At 40.5% G+C, this 24,613-nt stretch overlaps 1 protein-coding gene across 1 annotated transcript; it reads left to right on the top strand.

The window, feature by feature from the left end:
• Positions 1–1,004: 1,004 nt before the first annotated feature.
• Positions 1,005–19,334, top strand: LOC118799738 (probable serine/threonine-protein kinase kinX). The gene is made up of 2 exons (XM_036559757.1): positions 1,005–1,389; positions 18,430–19,334. Exons 1-2 carry the CDS (start codon positions 1,087–1,089, stop codon positions 18,619–18,621), a joined length of 495 nt encoding a protein of 164 aa, XP_036415650.1. The 5' UTR covers positions 1,005–1,086; the 3' UTR covers positions 18,622–19,334.
• Positions 19,335–24,613: the final 5,279 nt, after the last annotated feature.

Below are 24,613 nucleotides of genomic sequence, written 5' to 3'. Positions count from 1 at the left end.
GCTGCTCTGCTGCTTTTGGCCGCAAGTGGACGAAGACGAACCAAACGAAGCGCGTCAGCTGAGAAAAGCAGGACGTGTTAAGAAAGAAAAGAAATGGAGGAGGAAGAAGAAGGAGAGAGGAAGTGAGGAGGAGCAGGTTGGGAAGCTGGTGGAGGTGCAGGAGGAAGGAGGCGTGAAGGAGAGACAGATTATTGTTGAGGAGGAGAAAGAGAAGGTGTTGGAGGAGGAGAAGGAGGTGATAATGGAGGTGAAGGATGAAGAGCAGCAAGAGGTGCAGGATCCTGAGGAGGTGAGAACTGAGGAGAGTTCAGTATCGATTATGAATTATTCAGTATCTATTAAAGCAATAAGCCGCGAGAGGCTGAGCGTTACTGTGATTGTATCACTGTTTTCTGCTCTAAACTCCCTTTACTGATATAAATCGCAGTAACAGCCTCGAGTGGCTTATTGCTTTAATTAAACGGCGGACAACATAAAAAATGATAAAATACACATTTTTTCAGAAAATAATTTACGTTATTATTAATACTAAGTACTTTTTCGTCACCAAATCACCACCGCGAGTCTAGCTGACCAGCCGAGCTCTAGTTAAGATCATAAGTTGCCAGCCGCTCAGTTTAAACAAAATACGGGTTCTCACTTCATCGATATACTCGGTGGTCCATGTGAGCAGCACGAGAGTCAGAGATTATTCCATTATCAGCACAAGGGTTTTTTCGTACTGTGGCGCAGTAATACAGAGTTCAGTTGCTGTGAGGCGGTCATAGCTGTGCGCATCCCGATGATTGTACAACGGCTTCAAATGCGGCTCAGCCAATCAGATTTTAGGACCGGAACCATCCGTTTTATAATATGAATTATTCAGTAAGTACTATGAATTATTCATTAAATACTATGAAGTATTCAGTATTTACTATGAATTACTCAGTAATTACTCTGATTTATTTAGAAACTACATGGAATTATTCAGCATTTGCTGTGAATAATTCTAGATCTGGTATGAAAATTACATGTAGATTCTTCTACAACAGTCAGTCAGTTTTAAATACAGTAAAATAATCTGAACATCATTTCTAACATAAACAGATGAAGGACGAGGAGAAGCAGGAGGAGCAGGTTGTGGAGGAGGAGGTGAAAGTTGAGGGCAATGACAGAATGGAGAAAGATATCCTGCTGGAGGAGGTCAATGTGGAGACGGCTGTGGTGGAGGAGGAGAAGGATGAGAAGAAGGGCAAAAAAAAGGTCAGAATGGTGGTGGTGTTGATCATGGAGAGGAAGAAAGAAGAGAAGCAGCAGGTGCAGGATATCGAGGAGGAGGTGAAGGTTGTGGAGACTGTTGAGGTCCTGGAGGAGGAGGTCAGTGTGGAGAGCCCAGCTGTGGTGGAGGAGGTCAGTGTGGAGAGCCCGTCTGTGCTGGAGGAACAGAAGGCAGAGCTGGAGAATATCAGAGACAGAACAGAGGAGAAGATGTTGCTGGAGGAGGAGGAGAAGGACTGTGTGGCAGCAGATCTGCTCTGTAAGTTCAGCCAGGAATGCGTGATAAAATAAGAGTTCATAATTATTACTTTAAAGCAGATAAACAACTAATTTTACTACTAATTTCATCATTTCAGGTCTTCCAGTCTGGGAGGAATCCAGGGTTTCTGTGTCTGCTGAAGCTGAGATGATTCAGCAACTGCTTGAAGGTAAAACTGTGAGAGAGAATGAAGAGAACTCAGCCACTGTTTAAACATCATAGTAAACTGAGTTTTACTCACTTTTTCAAAATAAAGGTGTTTGATGTAGTTTGTAAACATTGTTAATATTTCTAAATGTCCTGTTTACTGTATATTGCATGGGTCCATTCTCAGCACAGCAGTAGTGTGTGTGTCATTCAAGGTGGTGCTGCTGAAGCTTTTACACATATCAGAGTCACTGCTGTGCTGAGAATCAACCACCCAAATAATATCTGGATAGTGGTGGTCCTTTGGTGGTCCCTTTCCAATGATGGATTGTTAAAGGGGGCTGATGAACTTTTCATCAGCAGATGAGCTACAGTCTGTAACTGTAAACATACAAAGTGTCCACTTTCTTTGCTCACATCAGAGCTGCTGCAGGAAGCAGTTATGAAGTCGACCTTCACTGCTTCTGATGAGAACGTGGAGCAGCAGCTGCAGGAACCCAGCAACTCTAACAGCTCTGCTGCAGCCCAGACTGACCACTGCAGGACCCACATTAAGACTGAATGGGCGACAAAGCTCAAAGAGGAGCAAGGTAGCAGTTTATGATGCTTTAGCATTAAGAAGCCCACACACTTGACTTTCATTGTTCCTTTGATTCATTATTCACTTTCTCTGTTCATCAGAAGTGTCTCTCGCCCTCGTCACCACTGACCACTCCACCTGCACAGCTAACAGAGCTGATAGGAGCGCTGCTGAGCCTGACTGTGAGAGTTTAGATGATGGATTTGATCTGGATTGTGCTGCAGTGATGGAGAGAAAGTGGCTGAAGCACTTCAGAGAGAGAGACGAGCACCTGAGGTGGAGTGACGACGTCCATGTCATTCAGAGGCCTGACCACCATGTTGAGGAACAAGGTGAAGCAGAAAGGAGGAGATTACAGTGCTGTGTGTGAATTTACACAAGCCAACATATCTCATATCTCTCATCATGAGACCGTTGTACGCTTATTATAAAAATATTGAACTAATTTCTGAACATTTTGGCTTGATGTACGTGACTTTATTGAGTGAGACAATATAGACGTAACTAATTTTGCTTGTTTGAAGAAATATGATTGAAACAAGCAAACTTACAGGCCAATGTAGTGAAATCATTTGACCTAAATCATTTAAAACAAGAAAAAAAAGTGACTAATCTTATGATAAGCTTACAACCAATATTAAAAATATTAGATATATTAACTAGATATAAGATAATTTCACTTGCCAAGATATCATTTAGGCAGTGTTTACATGAATACTGAAAAAAACATCTCTAATCTCTAATGAAGCCAATATATCTCATATTTCTCATTACGAGACTGTTGTAAGAATAAGATTATTTAACCTATTTCACAGTTTTTGCTTGTTTCTAGCAGTAGTGTTACTAACTGAAAGTGTCTTATTCCATTGGCAGATGATTCCACCTGTTTCAGGGAATAATGCAGATAATTTTGTGCCATCCATTTAAATCTTTCTTTACATAAAATGAGAAAAACGAGAAAATGTCGATAAATATGTTAAATAATCTTATAGTATTCTCACAAGAATCTCATAATAAGAAATATTAGATATATTGAATAGATTTAAGATGTTTTCAGTTGCTCAGATATTTTTTGCAGTGTACTGTGTAGTAATTGTCTTAAATGTAAATGTTTTTCTGGCCCAGTTTGCAGCATCATTGGAGCAACTACTGACGACAACATTCAACCGATCAAAGAGTGGATTAATGGTGAGGTTGAAGAAACAGTGTAAACTGTCAAAGAGAGAAATGATGAATATGAATCAATCATACATTCACACAGTGTTAATACTGATCGTCACATCCACTGCAGTGAATGAAAATGTGGTTAAACTTGGTTTTACTCCTCCTAGACCTGCTCCTCAACACAGCTCCTCACAGCACTCTGATCAGACTGGACGAGAGGGAGACGAACACCATCAAGGTCCCCTTTCATCACAGCATCAGTGTCCGCCCACAGGACTGTGAGGTCAGGATGCTGAAGATGAAGATGATGAGGAAGAGGACGTGGTCAGAGAGACTCACAGAGCTGAACGGTATGTTAGACATGCTGTATTAAAGCTGCTGTGGAGATTCGGCGGCCATAACACACCTGACTAGCGAGCGTCCATCAGCAACAGCACCACAAAGACAGACCTGATATCCTACTGTTACTGTTGTGTGCAAAAGTTTGGGCACCTCTGGACAAGTTACATGTTGCTGTTGTGAAAATAAGTGAACACAACCTCTACAGAGATCACACTTCTGCACAATTTAATGCACTGTTTACTGTTTATTTATTGAATTTGACATATTAGGGAAAAAAGAGAAAACGTGGCCTGTTAAGTTTATATTTTTTTCCCAGTATGTTAAATTCAGCAACATTCACAGTAATTGTGTATTAAAATGTACAGTGTGCTCTCTGTAGAGGATGTGTTCACTTATTTTCACTCAGAAGATCAAGAACACGTCATTTGACTGCTGCTTTGTGTTGTAGAGACTCTTCCTGTCGTCCACCCTCTGACCTCACATCCTGTCTCACTGATTGAGCCTCTCCAAAAATTTATCAGCTCTGCTAATAAGCATCTCAGGGAGGGAAATGAAATGAAGCTGAGTGGACAGACCACCACCACTCTGACGTCTGTCTACACCCCTGAGAAAAGTGGTGAGAAATAATGTTTATATACACTATATGTCTAAACATTTGTAGACACCCTTCTAATGAGTGAATTTAGCTACGTTAAAGGGGAATTGCACCATAGTTTTTTAATTTCTGAATAATTCGGCCATTTGATGTGAAATATCAGTGGAATTCCCCTTTAATGTGTAAACATTGCTGACTCAGGTGCTCAATTGCCTCCACTCAGCTTGCACTATCTTCACAGAAAAGTACTGACCAATAGAATGGGACACTCTGGAACAGCTACACATGAGCCTAAAGTCTCCATGCCCAATGCCTAGCCTGGACTAGAGGGGCATGAACTGAATGGAAATGTTGTTGAACTGTGTTTTTCTCCTTCTAGAGCTGCTGCTGGACTCTATGAGGACACCGGAGGAGAAGCAGGAGGTAAAAACCTTCAGGACCTCTTCTGACAACAACGTCACAGATCAGCACCAGGAGTATGAGGTGCAGATCTTGACAATGAAGGTTAACTGGGGCAGGAAATCCAGAGAAAAAACGGTATGTATTATTAGTATTTATTATGTTTAGTGGGTAACGTGAGGTCAAATTGATGAGCTTTATGGGGGCATTTTTTTTTCAAATTTTCTGTTTGAGATGCAAACAGTGATTCAGAGTGGTTTGGTGTGAAATGGTTCAGATTCCTTTACAGTGGTGGTGATAGGAACCAGGGGTCACTATGACTGCAAGATAAATATAGACATTTTACTATCCAAAACCATAAGTGAACCCACACGTGACTTCTGAGTTTTATATGGAATGTTGATGATGGTAAAATAGTGATAAATGTAAACAAACATTTTCTTTGGGGAATATTTTGCCTCACAGCACTCTGCATATATCCCTTCTCCTATTAAAATATATATTTTAGGCCAAAAACTTCTCAAAACTGTTATAAAACAATGTCTCAGACATCAGGAAGTGTATTTTTAACTATTGTATGTAAAAACATTGTGTGAGCGAGCTTTTAGAGGTGCACATCTGGTTCCTATCACCACCACTGTGAACAGTTCTGACTCTGTTATTTTCTCTAGAATAGAGCATTTCACACCAAACCACTCTGAATGACTCTGTTTACATCTTAACCATTTCATTATGCAGGATTTTTTAATAAATAGTGAAATTCCCTCTTTAACTAACTGATAAGTGCGTCTCTTTACCTTTAGTGAATGTATATTGTCCTCTTTCCTGCTTTGATCTGTAGCTCCGCGGCGGCCTCTTCTTCATGCTCCCAAAGCTGGAGGTGCAGTTCATGCATGACACCAGAGGGTCAGATCAGGAGGAAATAGAGTAAAAGACTCAAAGACATGGAGGAGGCATCAGGATGATGGAAAGAGGGAGACGTTGCCCTTTACTTAAACTACCAAAAAGCAATGCAAGCAAAAAAAAGTTTTTAGTGTTTATCGTTATGTTATTGCTATGTTATAAATATTGTTTGAGTTTATTGTTATGTTATTGCTATGTTATAAATATTGTTTGAGTTTATTGTTATGTTATTGCTATGTTATAAATATTGTTTGAGTTTATTGTTATGTTAAAAATATTGTTGGTTATTAGTTAATGTTGAGCTTCATTTTGCGTTATTTTTTCTATTAAGATTTCTAAGTTAATATTCCTTAAATGTCAATGATTTCATTTTTTAAAATGATGTCTTTCTTGTCTTTTAATGATTTCTGTAAAATAAAATAAATCTCTCATTGTTGCTTATTTTTATTGTATTATTTTAACACAAAATATTGTAGTAATGCTCTTATTTCAACATTTTAATGAAACTAAAGGGTTACATTCTTGAAATTCACAATGGAAAATTATCCAATCAGGATTGTTTTCTCTGTGGTATCTGGGTAAATGCAGCCAAGTGAGCTCTCCCATTGGTTAGGACTTCAGGAGCTGGACTGAAGGCCTTAAACGTCAAATTAACTACCAGAGTAATTAGGAAGTGACAAAAGAATCAACCAGTCACATCTGGGACCAATTTATTGAAAAAAAAAACATAACCGTACTCCTTCTAGAAGTTCTAGATACGTCACTGACTGTGAATGTGAGCTGTAGTCTAGGCAGGTTTGGGTTAGTTGTTAGGACAGCAGCAGCTCTATGTCAGGACACTTTACTGAAAGAGTCACTGTAAAACTGATACATACAGGTTCTGATAGATGTCAATGTCTGTTTTAAAGGCTTCAACTGTCCACCTTTTATATAGAATGGACAAGTAATGTTCATGTGCACCATTGTTAGCTTAGCACTAACATACTACTAGAATTCCATACGGAGGCTAGCAGAAATTAGCATTATCATAGTTTTAATATTTATGGTCCAAACTAAAGGCCTAGCTCTAACAGTCACGGTTCTCCATTGAAATACAGCAGTGCAACATCAGCCTTCGCTTGATGAACCCTAATGCAGAGGTGGACAGCAAAGAACCATCTATTGAAAGATACTTTGGAGAACCAGTCCGATCACGGTCTTATTTTCAGATTCAACAGGTAGGATTGGGTTAGTTGGGCTGTTTCCTCATCTCCTTGTTTGACTATGTTTAAAGATCCTTTCAGAGCTGACGCATAAAGCTTTGCCTTTTCATAAAGATTCAAGCGAGACCCGGTCAAAATATGACGCATCACTTCAACTAAATCATTTTCCACCATCTTTCTAACATTTTCTTCACCACTCGTCACGGTTATAGACTTATTGAGTTGGTGTTGAGGCACCAAATACATCTTTTTAGTGGTTTACATGCTACCTCTGACAAACTGCTAATGAAGGGAACTGCAACACTTAGTAAAGGCAGAAGAAATCCTGATTGATTAGTAGTTCTTCTGTTAGACACTGCAGTCATTCTTTTGTTGGCAAAAGGTTTGATCAAATTTTTTGATGCTATTGTTACAGTAAAGACATCTCTGCTGCTGCCCTCCGCTGGTCTTCCGTGTTTTTCTTTCTCTCTCTCCTAGGTCAGGGGTTAGCAGCATGCGGCTCCTGTTGTGGCTCCACAGCAGAATTAGATTTTTTTTTCCAAATCTTTTTATTAGCTTTTGTAGTATCACAAACATATTACATTGTTGAAGTGAAACAACGAAAAGTGTGCTTCTGCATCAACCCCTTACCCTTGGACCTTAATCCACCCACCGCCCTATTAAGCTGCTTCAGGGAATCCGACAGATAAATAAATAAATAAATAAATAAATAAAAAACCTCTCAATTCACATATTTAGGCATCGCTATCCTCAAGTAAAACAGAGCTGTTGATAAAATCAAGCATAGGATCCCAGGTCCTGTGAAAGGATCTCAAGGAACCCTTCAGGGAAAATCTTAGCTTTTCGAGCTTAATGCATAATAGGACATCCTGGATCCACCTATCATGCGATGGTGGAGAGGCCTGTTTCCATTTAAGAAGAACGGCACGTCTGGCCAGCAAGGTTGTGAAGGCAATAATACATTGTGAGGTTGCAGGCAGGCACAGATCGGGGGTGATGCCAAATAGGGCTGTTAAGGGATTAGGGCCTAAATTACAGTTGAGGACTTGATTGAGAGTGTCAAATATATTAGACCAAAAGCTTGTAAGTTGGGGGCACGTCCAGAACATATGTACATGGTCAGCTGGCGACTGTTTACATCTCTCACAAGCATCACTTCGATCTGGAAATATCTTTGCCAGCCTAGCATTAGTAAAGTGGGCTTTGTGAAGCACCTTACATTGCAGTAGGCCATGTCTGGCACATATGGATGAGGAATGTACCCGGTCCAGGATGCGAGCTCAGTGGTCGTCTGAAATAGTAATTCCCAAATTCTCCTCCCAGGATTTTTGAAGAGTTTCAGTAGGTGCTACCTGTACAGTTTTAATTAAATTATAAATAACAGATATGAGTCGCTTCTGGGAGTGATCAAGAGTAAGAAATTGGTCGATATAGGTTTCAGGGGGGCGGTTGGGGAAGTGGGGGAATAGCTTTTGAACAAAATGTCGGGCCTGAAAAAATCGGAAGAGGTGACTATTGGGTAAGTTGAATTTAGTTGATAAGTCTGAAAAGGATGAAAAGACACCATCCTTATAGAACTCGAAGACTGTAGTAAGCCAGTTACTTGACCAGAAGCGGAAAGCCGGGTGAGAGCAGGATGGAGGAAACAAGTGGTTTTTTTAGGATGGGCATATGGATTGAGGCCCTATGAAAACTGAAATGTTTCCTAAATTGGAGCCAAATTTTAATAGTACTGTTAACAACCGGATTAGTAGAAGCTTTACTAGCAGATATGGGGAGCTGGGAGCAGAGTATAGCAAATAGAGAGCTACGAGAGGACGAGATCTCAATATGAGCCCAAGGTGGAAGACCATTTGGTGCTGTCCAATAGGCCCAGTAAAGTAATTAATGAATGTTACAAGCCCAATAGTAGTGACAAAAGTAAGGGAGCGCCAAGCCTCCTTCAGACTTTGAGAGCTGAAGAACTGACCTCTTGAGACGCGCGGGTTTGTTGTGCCATAGAAATATATTCAGCAGGTGATCAAGGTTAACAAAAAAAGATTTACTAATGACCACTGGGATATGTTGAAAAGTATATAAGAACCTAGGTAGTGTGATCATTTTAATCAAGCTGACACGGCCCGTAAGGGACAATGGAAGGGAGGCCCACCTGGTTATGTCTAATTTAAATTTGTCCAGCAGAGGCTGAAAATTTTTGGAGAAAAGGTCATTAAATGAGTTGGTAAAGAATACTCCCAAATACTTAAATCCCCCTGACGCTATATTAAAAGGAAAGATCGAATGCGGAAGAGACTTTGCTAAAGAGTTAACAAAAATAGCTCACTTTTTTGCAAATTCAGTTTATAACCAGAGAGTTGGCCAAACTGGTCCAAAATTTCCAGTATTGGTGGAAGGGATGAGGTGGGGTTAGAAATGTAAAGAAGAAGATCATCTGCGTAGAGGGAAAGTTTATGGACTACATTGTAACGTGTAATGCCCTCAAATCTTTCCTGGCTACGAAGCCAAATTGCTAAAGGCTCTATTGCCAAATCAAAAAGCAAGGGAGACAGCGGGCATCCCTGGCGTGTCCCGTGGTACAAAGGAAAAGGTGGTGACTGCATACTGTTAGTATAGATGGAAGCGGTTGGGGTGGTGTATAAGAGACGGATCCAGCGAATAAAGTTAGAGTCAAAACCAAATTTGTCTAAAATGAAGAACAGATAACCCCACTCCACCCTATCAAAGGCTTTTTCGGCATCAAGGGACACTACAATTTCAGGACAGTTAGAAGAAGGGGAATAAAGAATATTAAGTAATCTCCTGGTGTTAAAGAATGAATGTCTGCCCTGTATAAAACCTGTTTCGTCGGGAGCAATAAGGTCTGGCATAATCTGTTGAAGACGACGAGACAGAACTTTGGCCAGAATTTTTAAATCTACGTTTAAGAGCGATATTGGTCTATAACTACTGCAAAGGGTAGGGTCTTTATCCTTTTTAAGTAACAAAGAAATAGTCGCTGCAGATAAGGTTAGTGGAAGTCTGCCTTTATCAAATGAGTCATTGTATAACCTTGTCAAGATTGGGAGAAGCTGTGTAAAGCTGTGTAAAGCTTTGTAAAATTCCACTGTGAAGCCATCAGGCCCAGGGGCTTTTCCATTTTGGAGTGACCCTATTGCCTCTTGTACCTCCAGGGTGGAAATGGGCCTGCCCATGTCCACAGCCATAGACTCATTAACTTTGGGGTAATTTAGTGCGTCAAGATAGCAGTGTAACTCTGAGGGGTTGAGAGGCCGTTCTGACTTGTAAAGATTGGAATAATAATCAAAAAAGACTCTGTTAATTTCAGCTGGATCTGAGGTTGTATCACCCGAGGGTAATTTAATCTTAGAAATCAATCTGGAGGCGTAGGCCTCACGGGCCTGGTGGGCCAGCAACTTCCCCGCTTTATCTCCCTGTTCGAAGAACAGTTGTTTAGATTGTCGCAGTTGTCTCACTATTTTGTGTGTTGTCAAAAGGTCATATTCTGAGTGCAACTGAAGGCGTTTCTTGTAAAGAGCGGGGGAAGGTGTGGAGGCATACACTGTGTCAAGTTTGAAAAGTTCGTCTGTTATCCCTAAGGACCTAGCTCTCTCCGCCCGTCTCACCTGAGAGGAATAGGAAATCACCTGCCCACGGATAAAAGCCTTAAAGGCCTCCCATAAAGTGTCACTACCAACCTCGGGGGTATTGTTAACTGCAAAATAGAAGCTAATCTGTGCGTCAATAAAGTTCTTGAACTCACTGTTGGATAACATATATGAACTGAATCTCCATTGTTTGGCAAAGGTTGGGGCAGAAGGAAAATTAATATCAACTGTTGTAGGGGCGTGGTCTGAAATGACAATGGTGTGATAATCACATGAGTTAACATGATGGAGTAGTCTGTTATCTAGCAGAAAAAAATCGATCCTTGAGAAAGAGTGGTGTACATGAGAGAAAAAAGAGAAAGCTTTGTCCTGCGGATTTTTAGCACTGGCCGATTTCAACAGGGTGGCCCGCTTAAACGATGACCTATCAAGACTCGCATCCTGGACGAGGTTAAAGTCACCACCTATGATTATGAAATGACTATCCACATTTGGAAGATTAGAGAATCCCAAGTGGGGGCGTACAGACATCCCAAGTGGGGGCGTACAGACAGGCCAGGATCACTGGCACATTATAAAGAAAGCCTGAAACTATGACGTAACGCGCGTTAGAGTCTAGAATGGAATTTGTTGGTTCAAACATGATGGTTTTAGGAATGGCGATAGCAACCCCCCTGGCTCTGACAGAAAATTTCGCATGAAATAAATGTCCCACCCAAGTCCTCTTAATACGAGAGATTTCTGTGGCTCGAAGGTGTGTTTCTTGCAAAAATATGATATCACCTCGAAGATGTTGTAACTGTGTTAGTACCTTACTGATTTTGATGGGGTTATTCATCCCTTTAGTATTCCAGGAAATTAAACGCACTCCCCTACCACCGCAAGTCATGTCACTGCTGGCCATTCAAAAAATATTGTTGATTGGGTTGCCTAAGTAAAGGTAGGTAAGAATAAAAAAGAGGAGCGGAAGAAAATCGGGAAAAAGGGGCAAAAACACACCACACCCACGACACCAATACCACTCCATAATCCCCAGGGCTGCGCTTCCAACCATCCCTATACGCAATCCCATCTGAGTATTCCAACTCCAATCTTAACGGCTATTAGCCTAACTTCCGGAGTCTCGGTTCCCGTCATACATAAAGAAGAACCCCACCCATGGACACCAGGACAAAACCACAAAATAATTATTAAAAAAAAAACCCAAGCATGTAAGGGATTAAAAGAGGAAGCATAAGATCTAACTTTACTGCGTAACAGTATATACAGTATATCTGTGTTCCACTCTGATCGTAAACCCCGATACGATCATCCTGTAATAATCCGAGCCTTGCAGTGGAGGAAGAAAAAAAAAGGGGGGGGGGATAAATTAAAAATAAAATAAGTCAAATAAAAGAACAAGCTTTGACGATTAACAATGAAACAGTCACAGTACTCAAGCAGTTCTCTCACCCCCAAAACCACAAACCCCCACACAGAGGTGCAAACCAAACAGTAAAGCAGTCGCCTTGGGGAAAAAACACCTGAACAGAGAAGTCCAGAGCCGTCACTTATACCAAGAGTCTTTCCGATCCAAAAAAGAAAATGCAGTAACAGAGAACTAGAGAACAATCGACAACTGTCAAACAGTCATCAGTCCAGACCAATACTACGTGCTCAGTGAACTAAGCTAACTATGTTAGCCAATGCTACCAACTGCGACGGCTAAGCGGCCAAAGCAAACTTTGCTAGCAAAAAGCTAGCTAGCAGCACTTAACCAGCATGAACATTTATGTTCTCGATAGCGTTACACACCATTACCATGGATATTCATAAGGTAGCTTTTAGCCTCCTCAACCGAAGCAAGTCTCTTCTTACCCCCGTCCTTAGTTGTGATGATAAGCCTGGCCGGGAATAGCAGCACAGGCCTCAGGCCGAGATTGTAGAGGTCCGCTAAAACCTCTCGATACTTGGCGCGCTGTTCAAGGACCTCGGGGGCATAGTCCTCGTAGATAGCGATGGGGCTGCCACGGTATTGTAGCATGCCTCTCTTGGCTCTGGCCTCGCGAATGATTCTCTCTTTCTGTTGGTAACGGTGTAGTCGGATAATAACCGCCCTCGGCTTCTCCCCTGGCCCCGGCTTACTGGTCAATGCCCTATGTGCTCGGTCGAGCTCCGGAGGAGAGGGCAGAATCTCCTCGCCAAGAATCTGCGCCGAAGCTCAGAAAAAAAGGCCGTAGGACGAGGACCCTCAATCGATTCTGGTAAGCCGATGATTCTAATGTTGTTATGGCAGCTTCAAGATTCAAGGTCGATGACTCTTGCTGATAGCTTGGCATTAGTTTCCTTTAACGTAGCGTAAATTGCTTCAAGAGCTAGCAAGCGCTCGTCTAGGAGACTAGCGTTGGATTTGAGAGAGATACTCTTCTGGTTATGTTCGAAAACCGTGGTATGAATGCTATCGAGTTTGGTTTCTAGAACTGAAATCGAAGACTTGAATTCCGCAGAGAGGGACTTTTGGTGTTCTTCCAGGAGACCAGCCAACGACGCCATGTTGATGTTGTTACTCGCCTCTTCCTTGGAGTCAGCCTTGACACTGTGATCCTTCTTGCTTGGTTTCGTTGACTTGGAGGACATATTTAGATGAAATGCAGCAATAACAACTGTTTTTGTCTTATAAATTGAAAAAAGAAGCTGTGTTGTAGGGTTTAAAGGGTAGAAATACTAAAACGTTATGGGAGCGAGACTACCGCACGTCTGTTCCATTCCCGCTCCTAACCGGAAGTCAGAATTAGATTTTTAAGTAAAAAAAAAAAATCCTCCTTTGTGGTAAAATAAAGCTCTGCTGATTGTTTAACACAGTTTTAACACTAAATGGTCTTAAACGCTGAAGTTAATGCATAACTGCTAATTCACCCTTTTACCCTGAAGGTTGGCGCGCAGACTGCTGGTCACCATAGCAACACAGACAACAAGTAGTAGCTAACGAAAAGGCAAAGAGAAAGATTTAAGACGAACATCGATAATTTGGAGATGAACTGACTTATTTGCATTTATAATGACTCCAGCTGGTTTCCTGATACATTTAATCTCCAACAAGAAACTGTAAAACACTGAAAAGTCACGAGGCCAAAGTCAGCTTCTCATTCACCAGGTTCTTGTTCAAATTTTCCTGTTCTACCTTAAATGGTGCAGCAGTTACATTCTGGCGCCTCAGACACCATTTAAGGTGGAACGGGAAAATTTTAAGAAGACGCTGGTGAATGAGAAGCGACTTCAGCCTCACAAAAAGTCGAATGTTGAGTAACATTCTACAAGAAACAATTCTACTTTTGTGGAAAAGTTTCCTGTCGGAGATGTGAGAAAAGCAGCTATAGCTGAGCTAAAGCTTCAAGCAGAGCAAAGTAAAGCTGTGTTTTCGTTTATATTTCTTAGTCTATACTAGTACATTAGCACATACTGAGACATTTTTACAGCCAAGATGGTGAAATGGACATAACATGTTGTGGCTCCCAAGGTGGTTCGATTTTTGTTGAAAGGACAAAATGGCTCTTCTTAACATTTGGGTTGCCGACCTCTTATCTGTGTAGAGATACTGGTGTCAGCTGGTTCCAACGCATGGTGTGATTGGTTGCTGCATGAAGATTCAAAGCGACAGCCATTAGATGCAGTTTGACTCACGGTGTTTCACCATGTGGTCCATGGTGGTCTCTGGGAGGGGCTGTAGTTATGCTGCTCTTTTACTGTTTGTTGTTTGCCTTGTGATTTGAGCTGATAGAGTTACACCAGTATTAACTAGAATTGATGTTTGTATTAGTGATTTGATTTAGTACTGTTTAGCTGTGTCTCCTGTTTGATACGTGTACGATGTTGCTTGTTTAACAACTGCTATAACTTACTAGTCACAACTATGTTGGGATGAGAGCCACTTGTTTTTTAGATGTATCCTTTTCTCCTGTTTACCTGTTGAGACACTGTTTTTTCACATCATTACTTGATATAGGATTTCAGATGCTCAACATTTCGGGGGCCCATTTATCATAATTTTCATTTCATAATGCGCCAAATGTTTTTTTTAGTGGTGACAGGTTTGGACTGCAGGCAGACCAGTTTAGCAACCGGACTCTATTAATACAGTGGTGTGTAATGTGGTTATGCATATGTGGAAATAAGCAAGGCCTTTCCTGAAAAAGACGTCATCTGGACGGCAGCATCTGTTGCCAAAACATGTATATATTGTTCAGCATTAATGGTGCCTTCACAGATGTGCCAGTCACCCATGCCATGTGCACTAATGCACCCCTATACCATCATGAATACTGGCTTTTAAACTGTGCACTGATTACAAGCTGAGTGGTCTTTTCCCCAGAGGACACAACGTCCATAATTTCCCAAAAAAAATTTCAAATGTTGATTCATCAGACCACAGGACACTTTTCCACTTCCTCACAGTCCATTTTAAAGGACCTCGGAGTCAGAGAAGGTGGCAGCATTCTTGGATCTTGTTTATACATGGATTCTTCTTTGCATTTTAGAGTTTTCACTTGTATTTGTACTTGTATTGTCTGTTTTCACAGACAGTGGTTTTCAGAAGTGTTTCTGAGCCCATGCAGTGATTTCCACTACAGAATCTGTTTTGAATGCAGTGCTGCCTGAGGGCCCAAAGATCATGGCCAGAAAATACTGGTTTTTGGCCTCGTCCCTTACATACAGAGATTTCTCCAGATTCTCTGAATCTTTTAATGGTATTATGTACCGTAGATGATAGGGGTGCGGGAAAAAATAGATTCTTAGATGCATCGCGATGCGGACATGAACGATTCTGAATCGATTCACAAATGTCAAAAATCGATTTTCTAAATGTTTAATTTATAACGTAATGTTGACGGAACGCAAAAGGCAGAACTTGGAAGTGGGTAAGTGCAGCCCCGGACAGTCTGTGACGGCACACAACAAAAACACACATGGATGTGTAAGAAATCCGTCCGGCTCCCTCTGCATTAAAAGCCAGGTTAGGTCAGGAGTCACAACCCAAATGTTAAGAAGAGCCATTTTGTCCTTTCAACAAAAATCAAACCACCTTGGAAGCCACAACATTTTATGTCCAGTATGTCTCAGTATGTGATAATATCTTTGTATAGGCTAAACAATATAAACGAGAGTGCAGGTTTACTTCGCTCTGCTTTAAGCTTTAGCTTTAGCCGCTTTCCTCCCATCTCCTCCAGAAAACTTTTCTTCAAAACTAGAAGAGTTTGTTGTAAAATGTCTCTCAGCGTTCGGCTGTCTTACAAAGCTGAAGTTGCTTCTCATTCTCCAGCTTCTTGTTCGAATTTTCCCGTTCCACCTTAAATTCTGACTGAGGCGCCAAATGTAAATGCGGCACCATTTAAGGTGGAACGAGAAATTGGGAAGAGAAGCGACTTCATCTTTGCGACTTTTTACAGTTTGACAGTCTCTCGTTGCAGATTTAACTTGCCAGGAAACTGGTTATAAACTGCATTGCTTATAAATGTGAATAATGCATCGTTGCTGTGTGACCTGCAGTCTGCACGGCAATTCTCAGTCGTTGCGAAACAGGGCTTTCGCGCTATGCTGCATACGTCCCGTCATCGCAGATGAGTGGCAGCAGCGTCTCATGTGCTCCAAGCAATAGCAGTGAATGAGAGTCTTCTAGTTCACTTGTCACATCACTTCCATTTGATTTATTAATAAAAGATACTGGAAGTAAATTCATTATGGATCATTACAAATACTTTGCTTTAAAAGCTATTTTACGTTGAAGATGTTATTCTTGAATTGTTGCACTATTTGCTCATGCAGTCTTTCACAGAAGTGTGAATGCTTCCTCATCTTTACTTCTGAAAGACTCTCTAGGATGCTTGTTTATACCCAATCATGTTACTGACCTGTTGACCATTAACAATTAGGTGTTTTTGGTTTTGGAATAACACAACTTTACCAGCCTTTTGGTGCTCCCGTCCCAACTCTTTTGCAATGTGTTGCTGCCATCAAATTCCAAATGGGCATATATTTTTCGAAAAACAATAAAATTTCTCAGTTTCAACATTTGATATGTTGTCGTTGTACTATTTTCAATTAAATTATAGGGTTTAAATTATTTGCACGTCATTGCATCTTGTTTTTATTTACATTTTACACAGCGTCCCAACTTTTTTGGAAATAGGGTTATATTTTCGTTTCACTCTTTCGTGTCTCTTCACTCTGTGTGGTTCTGTGTAATGTACTGCTGGTGGCCTTTTGGGCCTAAAGGACCACATTTCACTCCAATGTATGAAAGTTATATAGAAGAATAACAATAAAAACCACTTGACTGAACACCTGAACATGTTTTCTCTTCGAAAATCAACAAAACATGTCATTTGAACAGGGGCGCCAGAACTTTTCCATACAGCTGTATGTATATATGTATACAGTGAGGGTTCCTCAGTGTTTATTGCCCATTTACTTCAATAACAGCAACTCAGAATTCCATTAGATTCATCATGTGGCAACAGTAACCAACGTCTTTCAAAGAGAGCTTGTTTGTGACAACAGTTTAAATGAGTGATGTCACAGACACATTTTAGAACTTTAGCACTGAGAGAACATTCCGAAACTCAGACTGTGGTCATTTGGTTGCTGGACATCGACTCAAACTGCAGACAAAATGCTGCTCTGCTGCTTTTGGCCGCAAGTGGACGAAGACGAACCAAATGAAGCGCGTCAGCTGAGAAAAGCAGGACATGTTAAGAAAGAAAAGAAATGGAGGAGGAAGAAGAAGGAGAGAGGAAGTGAGGAGGAGCAGGTTGGGAAGCTGGTGGAGGTGCAGGAGGAAGGAGGCATGAAGGAGAGACAGATTATTGTTGAGGAGAAGAAAGAGAAGGTGCTGGAGGAGGAGAAGGAGGTGATAATGGAGGTGAAGGATGAAGAACAGGAGGTGCAGGATCCTGAGGAGGTGAGAACTGAGGAGAGTTCAGTATCGATTATGAATTATTCAGTATCTATTAAAGCAATAAGCCGCGAGAGGCTGAGCGTTACTGTGATTGTGTCACTGTTTTCTGCTCTAAACTCCCTTTACTGATATAAATCGCAGTAACAGCCTCGAGTGGCTTATTGCTTTTAATAAACGGCGGACAACATAAAAAATGATAAAATACACATTTTTTTCAGAAAATTATTATTAATACTAAGTACTTTTTGGTCACCAAATCACCGCCGGGAGTCTAGCTGACCAGCCGAGCTCTAGTTAAGATCATAAGTTGCCAGCCGCTCAGTTTAAACAAAATACGGGTTCTCACTTCATCGATATACTCGGTGGTCCCTGTGAGCAGCACGAGAGTCAGAGATTATTCCATTATCAGCACAAGGGTTTTTTTTTGTACTGTGGTGCAGTAATACAGAGTTCAGTTGCTGTGAGGCGGTCATAGCTGTGCGCATCCCGATGATTGTACAACGGCTTCAAATGCGACTCAGCCAATCAGATTTTAGGACCGGAACCATCCGTTTTATAATATGAATTATTCAGTAAGTACTATGAATTATTCATTAAATACTATGAAGTATTCAGTATTTACTATGAATTACTCAGTAATTACTCTGATTTATTTAGAAACTACATGGAATTATTCAGCATTTGCTGTGAATAATTCTAGATCTGGTATGAAAATTACAGTCAGTCAGTTTTAAATACAGTAAAATAATCTGAACATCATTTCTAACATAAACAGATGAAGGACGAGGAGAAGCAGGAGGAGCAGGTTGTGGAGGAGGAGGTGAAAGTTGAGGGCAATGACAGAATGGAGAAAGATATCCTGCTGGAGGAGGTCAATGTGGAGACGGCTGTGGTGGAGGAGGAGAAGGATGAGAAGAAGGGCAAAAAAAAGGTCAGAATGGTGGTGGTGGTGATCATGGAGAGGAAGAAAGAAGAGAAGCAGCAGGTGCAGGATATCGAGGAGGAGGTGAAGGTTGTGGAGACTGTTGAGGTCCTGGAGGAGGAGGTCAGTGTGGAGAGCCCAGCTGTGGTGGAGGAGGTCAGTGTGGAGAGCCCGTCTGTGGTGGAGGAACAGAAGGCAGAGCTGGAGAACATCAGAGACAGAACAGAGGAGAAGATGTTGCTGGAGGAGGAGGAGAAGGACTGTGTGGCAGCAGATCTGCTCTGTAAGTTCAGCCAGGAATGCATGATAAAATAAGAGTTCATAATTATTACTTTAAAGCAGATAAACAACTAATTTTACTACTAATTTCATCATTTCAGGTCTTCCAGTCTGGGAGGAATCCAGGGTTTCTGCGTCTGATGAAGCTGAGATGATTCAGCAACTGCTTGAAGGTAAAACTGTGAGAGAGAATGAAGAGAACTCAGCCACTGTTTAAACATCACAGTAAACTGAGTTTTACTCACTTTTTCAAAATAAAGGTGTTTGATGTAGTTTGTAAACATTGTTAATATTTCAAAATATCCTGTTTACTGTATGTTACATGGGTCCATTCTCAGCACAGCAGTAGTGTGTGTGTCATTCAAGGTGGTGCTGCTGAAGCTTTTACACATATCAGAGTCACTGCTGTGCTGAGAATCGACCACCCAAATAATATCTGGATAGTGGTGGTCCTTTGGTGGTCCCTTTCCAACGATGGATTGTTAAAGGGGGCTGATGAACTGTTCATCAGCAGATGAGCTACAGTCTGTAACTGTAAACATACAAAGTGTCCTTAATCCACTTTCTTTGCTCACATCAGAGCTGCTGCAGGAAGCAGTTATGAAGTCGACCTTCACTGCTTCTGATGAGAACACGGAGCAGCAGCTGCAGGAATCCAGCAACTCTAACAGCTCTGCTGCAGCCCAGACTGACCACTGCAGGACCCACATTAAGACTGAATGGGTGACAAAGCTCAAAGAGGAGCAAGGTAGCAGTTTATGATGCTTTAGCATTAAGAAGCTCACACACTTGACTTTCATTGTTCCTTTGATCCATTGTTCACTTTCTCTGTTCATCAGAAGTGTCTCTCGCCCTCGTCACCACTGACCACTCCACCTGCACAGCTAACAGAGCTGATAGGAGCGCTGCTGAGCCTGACTGTGAGAGTTCAGGTGATAGATTTGATCTGGATTGTGCTGCAGTGATGGAGAGAAAGTGGCTGAAGCACTTCAGGCAGAGAGAGGAGCAGCTGAGGTGGAGTGACGACGTCTATGACATTCAGAGGCCTGACCACCATGTTGAGGATCAAGGTGAAGCAGAAAGGAGGAGATTACAGTGCTGTGTGTGAATTTACACAAGCCAACATATCTAATGTCTCTCATCATGAGAATGTTCTAAGCTTATGATAAGAATATTGAACTTATTTCTGAACAGTTTTTCTTGTTATAAGTGACTTTATTGAGTGAGACAATATAGAAGCAGAAAATGTTGCTTGTTTTAAGAAACAAGCAAACTTATATCCCAACGTAGTGAAATCATTTGACCTAAATCATTTAAAACAAGAAAAAAAGGGACTAATCTTATGATAAGCTTACAACAAATATAAATATTACATATATTAACTAGATATAAGATCATTTCGCTTGCCAAGATATCATTTAGGCAGTGTTTACATGAATACTGAAAAAAACATCTCTAGCCAAAATATCTAATATTACTCATTACGAAACTATTGTAAGAATATTATAAGATTATTTGACCTATTTCACTATGTTTTTGCTTGTTTCCAGCTATAGTGTTACTAATTGAAAGTGTCTTATTCCATTGGCAGTTCATTGCTCCTGTTTCGGGGAATAATGCAGATAATTTTGTGCAAAATTATCTGTCCATTTAAAACTTTCACTACATAAAATGATTCAAAACGAGATAAAAATGTCCAGAAATATGTTAAATATTCATATGATATTTTCTCAAGATTCTCACAATGAGAAATCTTAGATATATTGAATAGATTTAAGATGTTTTCAGTTGCTTAGATATTTTTTGCAGTGTACTGTGTGGTAATTGTCTTAAATGTAAATGTTTTTCTGGCCCAGTTTGCAGCATCAGTGGAGCAACTACTGACAACAACATTCAACCGATCACAGTGCGGATTAATGGTGAGGTTGAAGAAACAGTGCAAATGTTAAATAGAGACATTACAAATATGAATCAATCATACATTCACACTTCTTATATTTCCATAGGTTTGCATGTTCATATTAACAGTGTTCAGTATCACAGTGTTAATACTGATCGTCACATCCACTGCGGTGAATGAAAATGTGGTTAAACTGGGTTTTACTCCTCCTAGACCTGCTCCTCAACACAGCTCCTCACAGCACTCTGATCAGACTGGACGAGAGGGAGACGAACACCATCAAGGTCCCCTTTCATCACAGCATCAGTGTCCGCCCACAGGACTGTGAGGTCAGGATGCTGAAGATGAAGATGATGAGGAAGAGGACGTGGTCAGAGAGACACACAGAGCTGAACGGTATGTTAGACATGCTGTATTAAAGCTGCTGTGGAGATTCGGCGGCCATAACATACCTGACTAGCGAGCGTCCATCAGCAACAGCACCACAAAGACAGACCTGACATCCTACTGTTACTGTTGTGTGCAAAAGTTTGGGCACCTCTGGACAAGTTGTTGTTGTGAAAATCTACAGAGATCACACTTCTGCACAATTTAATGCACTGTTTACTGTTTATTTACTGAATCTGACATATTAGAGAAAAAAGAGAAAATGTGGCCTGTTTAGTTTATATTTTTTTCCCAGTATGTTAAATTCAGCAACATTCACAGTAATTGTGTATTAAAATGTACAATGTGCTCTCTGTAGAGGATGTGTTCACTTATATTCACTCAGAAGATCAAGAACACGTCATTTGACTGCTGCTTTGTGTTGTAGAGACTCTTCCTGTCGTCCACCCTCTGACCTCACATCCTGTCTCACTGATTGAGCCTCTCCAAAAATTTATCAGCTCTGCTAATAAGCATCTCAGGGAGGGAAATGAAATGAAGCTGAGTGGACAGACCACCACCACTCTGACGTCTGTCTACACCCCTGAAAAAAGTGGTGAGAAATAATGTTTATATACACTATATTTCTAAACATTTGTAGACACCCTTCTAATGAGTGAATTTAGCTACGTTAAAGGGGAATTGCACCATATTTTTTTTAATTTCTGAATAATTTGGCTATTTGATGTGAAATATCAGTGGAATTCCCCTTTAATGTGTAAACATTGCTGACTCAGGTGCTCAATTGCCTCCACTCAGCTTGCACTTCACAGAAAAGCACTGACCAATAAAATGGGACACTCTGGAACAGCCACACATGAGCCTAAAGTCTCCATGCCCAATGCCTAGCCTGGACTAGAGAGGCATGAACTGAATGGAAATGTTGTTGAACTGTGTTTTTCTCCTTCTAGAGCTGCTGCTGGACTCTATGAGGACACCGGAGGAGAAGCAGGAGGTAAAAACCTTCAGGACCTCTTCTGACAACAACGTCACAGATCAGCACCAGGAGTATGAGGTGCAGATCTTGACAATGAAGGTTAACTGGGGCAGGAAATCCAGAGAAAAAACGGTATGTATTATTAGTACTTATTATGTTTAGTGGGTAACGTGAGGTCAAATTGATGAGCTTTATTGGGGCATTTTTTTCAAATTTTCTGTTTGAGATGTAAACAGAGTGATTCAGAGTGGTTTGGTGTGAAATGGTTCAGATTCCTTTACAGTGGTGGTGATAGGAACCAGGGGTCACTAGGACTGCAAGATAAATATAGACATTTTACTATCCAAAACCATAAGTGAACCCACACGTGTCTTCTGAGTTTTATATTGAATGTTGATGATGGTAAAATAGTGATAAATGTAAACAAACATTTTCTTTGGGGAATATTTTGCCTCACAGCACTCTGCATATATCCCTTCTCATTAATAAAATATATATTTTAGGCCAAAAACTTCTCAAAACTGTTATAAAACAATGTCTCAGACATCAGGAAGTGTATTTTTAACTATTGTATGTAAAAACATTGTGTGAGGGAGCTTTTAGAGGTGGACATCTGGTTCCTATCACCACCACTGTGAACAGTTCTGACTGTTATTTTCTCTAGAATAGAGCATTTCACACCAAACCACTCTGAATGACTCTGTTTACATCTTAACCATTTCATTATGCAGGATTTTTTAATAAATAGTGAAATTCCCTCTTTAACTAACTGATAAGTGCGTCTCTTTACCTTTAGTGAATATATTGTCCTCTTTGCTGCTTTGATCTGTAGCTCCGCGGTGGCCTCTTCTTCATGCTCCCAAAGCTGGAGGTGCAGTTCATGCATGACACCAGAGGGTCAGATCAGGAGGAAATAGAGTAAAAGACTCAAAGACATGGAGGAGGCATCAGGATGATGGAAAGAGGGAGACGTTGCCCTTTAATTAAACTGCCAAAAAGCAATGCAAAAAAAAAAAAAGCAAAAAAAAAGTTAGTTTTAGTGTTTATTGTTATGTTATTGCTATGTTATAAATATTGTTTGAGTTTATTGTTATGTTATTGCTATGTTATAAATATTGTTTGAATTTATTATGTTATTGCTATGTTATAAATATTGTTGGTTATTAGTTAATGTTAAGCTTCATTTTGTGTTCTTTTTTCTATTAAGATTTCTAAGTTAATATTCCTTAAATGTCAATGATTTCACTTTTTAAAATGATGTCTTTCTTGTCTTTTAATGATTTCTGTAAAATAAAATAAATCTCTCATTGTTGCTTATTTTTATTGTATTATTTTAACACAAAGTATTGTAGTAATGCTCTTATTTCAACATTTTAGTTGGAAACTAAAGGGTTACATTCTTGAAATTCACAATGGAAAATTATCCAATCAGGATTGTTTTCTCTGTGGTATCTGGGTAAATGCAGCCAAGTGAGCTCTCCCATTGGTTAGGACTTCAGGAGCTGGACTGAAGACCTTAAACGTCAAATTAACTAGCAATGTAATTAGGAAGTGACAAAAGAATCAACCAGTCACATCTGGGACCAATTTATTGAATAAAAACATAACCTTACTCCTTCTAGAAGTTCTAGATACGTCACTGACTGTGAATGTGAGCTGTAGTCTAGGCAGGTTTGGGTTAGTTGTTAGGACAGCAGCAGCTCTATGTCAGGACACTTTACTGAAAGAGTCACTGTAAAACTGAAACATACAGGTTCTGATAGATGTCAATGTCTGTTTTAAAGGCTTCAACTGTCCACCTTTTATATAGAATGGACAAGTAATGTTCATGTGCACCATTGTTAGCTTAGCACTAACATACTACTAGAATTCCATACGGAGGCTAGCAGAAATTAGCATTATCGTAGTTTTGATATTTATGGTCCAAACTAAAGGCCTAGCTCTAATAGTCACGGTTCTCCATTGAAATAAAGCAGTGCAACATCAGCCTTCGCTTGATGAACCCTAATGCAGAGGTGGACAGCAAAGAACCATCTATTGAAAGATACTTTGGAGAACCAGCCCGATCACGGTCTTATTTTCAGATTCAACAGGTAGGATTGGGTTAGTTGGGCTGTTTCTTCATCTCCTTGTTTGACAATGTTTAAAAATCCTTTCAGAGCTGACGCATAAAGCTTTGCCTTTTCATAAGGATTCAAGCGAGACCCGGTCAAAATATGACGCATCACTTCAACTAAATCATTGTCCACCATCTGTCTAACATTTTCTTCACCACTCGTCACGGTTATAGGCTTATTGAGTTGGTGTTGAGGCACCAAATACATCTTTTTAGTGGTTTACATGCTACCTCTGACAAACTGCTAATGAAGGGAACTGCAACACTTAGTAAAGGCAGAAGAAATCCTGATTGATTAGTAGTTCTTGTGTTAGACACTGCAGTCGTTCTTTTGTTGGCAAAAGGTTTGATCAAATATTTTGATGATATTGTTACAGCCAAGACATCTCTGGTGCTGTCCTCCGCTGGTCTTCCATGTTTTTCTTTCTCTCTCTCCTAGGTCAGGGGTTAGCAGCATGCGGCTCCTGTTGTGGCTCCACAGCAGAATTAGATTCTAGTAAAAAAAAAATAATCCTTCTAAAATAAAGCTCTGCTGATCGTTTAACACAGTTTTAACACTAAATGGTCTTAAACGCTGAAGTTAATGCATAACTGCTAATTCACCCTTTTACCCTGAACGTTGGCACGCAGACTGATGGTCACCATAGTA

This window comes from Colossoma macropomum, unplaced genomic scaffold (genome assembly GCF_904425465.1).
Source record: "Colossoma macropomum unplaced genomic scaffold, Colossoma_macropomum, whole genome shotgun sequence".
Classification (NCBI taxonomy): Eukaryota; Metazoa; Chordata; class Actinopteri; order Characiformes; family Serrasalmidae; genus Colossoma; species Colossoma macropomum.
Note: the sequence above shows the minus strand (reverse complement) of the source record. Positions and strands in the feature narration are given on the sequence as shown.